The sequence below is a fragment of the Spinacia oleracea genome, chromosome 5 (assembly GCF_020520425.1).
Source record: "Spinacia oleracea cultivar Varoflay chromosome 5, BTI_SOV_V1, whole genome shotgun sequence".
Classification (NCBI taxonomy): Eukaryota; Viridiplantae; Streptophyta; class Magnoliopsida; order Caryophyllales; family Amaranthaceae; genus Spinacia; species Spinacia oleracea.
Genome location: NC_079491.1, coordinates 5,005,065 through 5,008,675, shown reverse-complemented (window position 1 = coordinate 5,008,675; position 3,611 = coordinate 5,005,065). Strand labels below are relative to the sequence as shown.

General features: G+C 35.6%; 1 protein-coding gene across 1 annotated transcript; it reads left to right on the top strand.

Moving 5' to 3' along the window:
• Positions 1-244: 244 nt before the first annotated feature.
• Positions 245-2,452, top strand: LOC130461114 (protein transport protein Sec61 subunit alpha-like). The gene is made up of 3 exons (XM_056829051.1): positions 245-466; positions 1,111-1,290; positions 1,915-2,452. Exons 2-3 carry the CDS (start codon positions 1,112-1,114, stop codon positions 2,336-2,338), a joined length of 603 nt encoding a protein of 200 aa, XP_056685029.1. The 5' UTR covers positions 245-466; position 1,111; the 3' UTR covers positions 2,339-2,452.
• The last annotated feature ends 1,159 nt before the right edge of the window (positions 2,453-3,611 follow it).

Below are 3,611 nucleotides of genomic sequence, written 5' to 3'. Positions count from 1 at the left end.
CATATAATAATATAGATGACTTTTTTTTAGAAATATTATTTTAATATAAGAGAGGCAAATAAAAAAGTAACGCTTATTAGCTCCACGTTAAGTTTCTCTTAATAGATGCCGGATGGGCCATACGCGCTACCCCTTACACTAGAATTAAATACGGAGTACTTTAGCTTTCCTAATCTCATTGAAGTACAACACTACGTGTTTTTTTGGAAACAAAAAAACCAGTTAACGTTCCTTTCCAAATCTCTCCCTAAAGTATAGTCGGGGATTTTGAGGTCTTCTATAGACTATAGGTTACTCCTCGTATAGTCGTGTATCTTAATCCGATTAGAATTAGGAAATTCGGAATTTGTATTATATATATAATACTTATATTAATTACCCCAACTCCTCTCACAGTCTAACCCTTCCATCATCTCCTCGTCAATCTCTGAGTTTCTCGCTCTAGCTTTCTCTCTCACTTTTCCAGGTATGCTTCTATTTGATTTGATGTGTTGTTCTTTATTTAAATTGTTTATCGATCTTTCTTATCGGTTGATTTTTATAGTCAAACCCATGGAAGGAAGGATTTAGGTGGGTCATGGTTTCTATGGTATGTTTAAAAATTAAATATGCATAATAAAGTATAAATTTAGCTTAAAAGTTAGAAGTTTGCAGGTACTTTATCTGTATTTATTTAAGAGATACACTTGTTATTTTTATTAACTTATCAACCACAATTTGGATTATATATCCGGGTAATATGAAGAATGATTTCAATGTATATACAATTGAAATATTTGCACTATATGTTCTTTGGGTTTGAACTATAAGTTTATTTAGTATATGTTCTATGGATATGAATGATATGTTTTTTGCATTTGAACTATATATTCTTTTAAAATAACAGATATAATACGTTTCATGAATGAACAATTTTTTGGAAGTATTAATTAGTTCTTCTTTTGAGATTTGTAGGAAAATTTTACTGCTTTTTTATCTTCCTCGAAAATTTACGAGTTACTCATATATTTAGTAGTATTATCCCGTTTGTTTTGGTAGTTTGTAAGAACTGTGATTTATTGGACCAATTTGATTATTTTTAATAGAGGATACTAATAGACAAGTTTTCAGAATGGGAGATTTGGTGCGACCGTTTGTTGATGAGACGCAAAATACAAATAAGAAGGCGCCCTTCTGGATAAAGTTGATATGGTTTGTTATGATGTTGTTAGTATTAATTGGGTTGCGCCGCATTCGTCCCACTAGTGTCCCCATGGCTTTCATTGTCTTCTTCCCCACTAGTGTACTTCGGTAAGTGAAATATTTCATCCGTCAAATTCAAAATTTTCACACTATTTACGATTTAAAAAAAAAATCTAAATTATTTTCAATACCTAAGAAAAAAACATATTTTTGTGAGGGTCTGATTCATCTTTCTTGTTGTTTATGAGTAGTGTTGTTAAGTTAGAAAATAAATGGACCACTTGCCTATTTAATTGGGATGAAAAGGAAATTACAATTGTAATATAAGATAAAAGGGAAATAATTGTTGAATAAATAAGGAAAAATTCTTCTGAAAGGGACAAACAAAAAAGCATCCCAATACGAGAAGGTGACTACACAAAGTATAAAAACTTTGACGGTAAATTCTCACTATTATATACATAATTTTTACATATACGAAATTGGATATATTAGTAGTTAAATATTGAATTGAAGTTCGTGAAAATATTAACGATAAACATTAATAATATATTTTTACCGATCTAAAACTCTAAAATTAGAGATATATAAAGGATATAAAATGTGCATATGCAAACTTGAAAAGTAGACATTAGAACATGATCATTATTTATGGTAGTATTTGGTTTTGTATCCTATTCTATTTATGAATCTGAATCTATGTTGACTTTGGTTTGTTCTAATGTTGATTAGGAAATATGCACAGAAGTGGTTGGGAATTCTGATAGCTGTTGGTATAGTTGTAGCATGGGTTCTCTGTGAGATTTATGGAAGTGTTGACGAGGTCGGTGTTGGCAACGCAATTCTTAACGTTGTTATAATGTGCAGTTGTGGAATCATTGTCATCTTCCTGAAAAAATTTGAAAAGAGATACGGTCTACAATATAAAGGAACCTCTTTGCTTAAAACTGTTTATTGGATCTGTTTACATCTCGTCGGTGTACTTGTCGGAGTCTTCCTAGTCCGTCTAGTCTATCGAGATGGAATTGCCGCAACCGCTAACTTGGTCGTCAAAGCATTCACGAGGCCAAAAAATCCAAGTCTCTTGCTTTTTATTTTGTCGTTGGTGTTATTTTTAAATTTCTTAAAGAAATCAGTGAAAAAGAAACTAATGTAACTAGGAAAATTTCGCTTCTCCCTATTGCATAGACGTTTATCTTTTGGATTGTAATAAGGTATATAACTAAAGCTTAATATTAATATATTAGGGTGGATGCCCATTATACCCTTACTCCTATATGATGTTTATAAGGGTATATATTATACCTATTGAATTTTATTTTATTTTTTGACAAGAGGACTAGAAACAAAGAGAACAACAGAAGCAGAGAAAAAACCAAACAAAAACAAACTAACTAAAACATAAGACGAATAAGAAACAAACCAAGGAACGCAACATACGACGAACCTCCTGCAAAGACCAACAAACCGAGATGGGCCCCCGCTGAGATGTGTAGTAGGCAAAGCAACAAGCGAAGCTGAGTCAGGCCATAAAAGCATCCTAGAAAACCGCGCTGAATAACCAACCGAAGACCCCAAAGACAAGCTGATAACTCAGCTTGAAAAGCCAAGCTAGAATGCACGCCTGAGCCCCACCTCCTATCTGAGAAAGAGAGTAGGGATCCTGAAGGATCCAACCCAAACCAGCTTCATTGGAACTAGACATCCAAGCACCGTCAAAGATAAGACAAACATCCATGCAGGCTGGGGGAGCTAAGGAAGCACAAGGAGCAGACACTTGGCCTATTTGACTAGCTGGCCTAGGACTCTGATGCGAAGGACCAATACGAGAACCAGACCGTCGAAAGACAAAACGAGCCATAGAACACCTAACATGCCAAGACTCCGTAAGACCCCTCGGCGCTCCAGGATCCCAGGCCGCATTCCTGAACCTGATATTGTTACGAAGATTCCAAGCGGATCATAACAGAGAGATAAAGAAGTCCAACAAAGTATGACGAACCCTAGATGGAGAACAATTATCCATAAACTCCAGACACCAATTTTCAATGGACCCTAGGACAATCCCTAAACAAATGCTCAGAATCTTCTAGAAGCAGATGACAAAAAGAACATAAAGGGTCAACTGGCATACCCCTAGCATACAAAATCGAAGCCAAAGGAAGCCCATGCCGAAGTAACTTCCAAAGGAACACTTTAAGCTTATGATGAACCTGAAGACCCTAAAACTGTTTCCACCATGTCGCCGAAGGGGTAGAAACAGAAGAAGCGACATTATTATGCTTTCGCATGAGCAAAGCATACGTTGAACGGACCGAGAACAAACCATCAGGAGAGAGCTTCCAGTACACAAAGTCGTCTGTCGGGGTCGAAGGACGTTCCAAGGTCAGTATCTGCCTCACGTGGAATTGTCGAAAAGACAATGGACC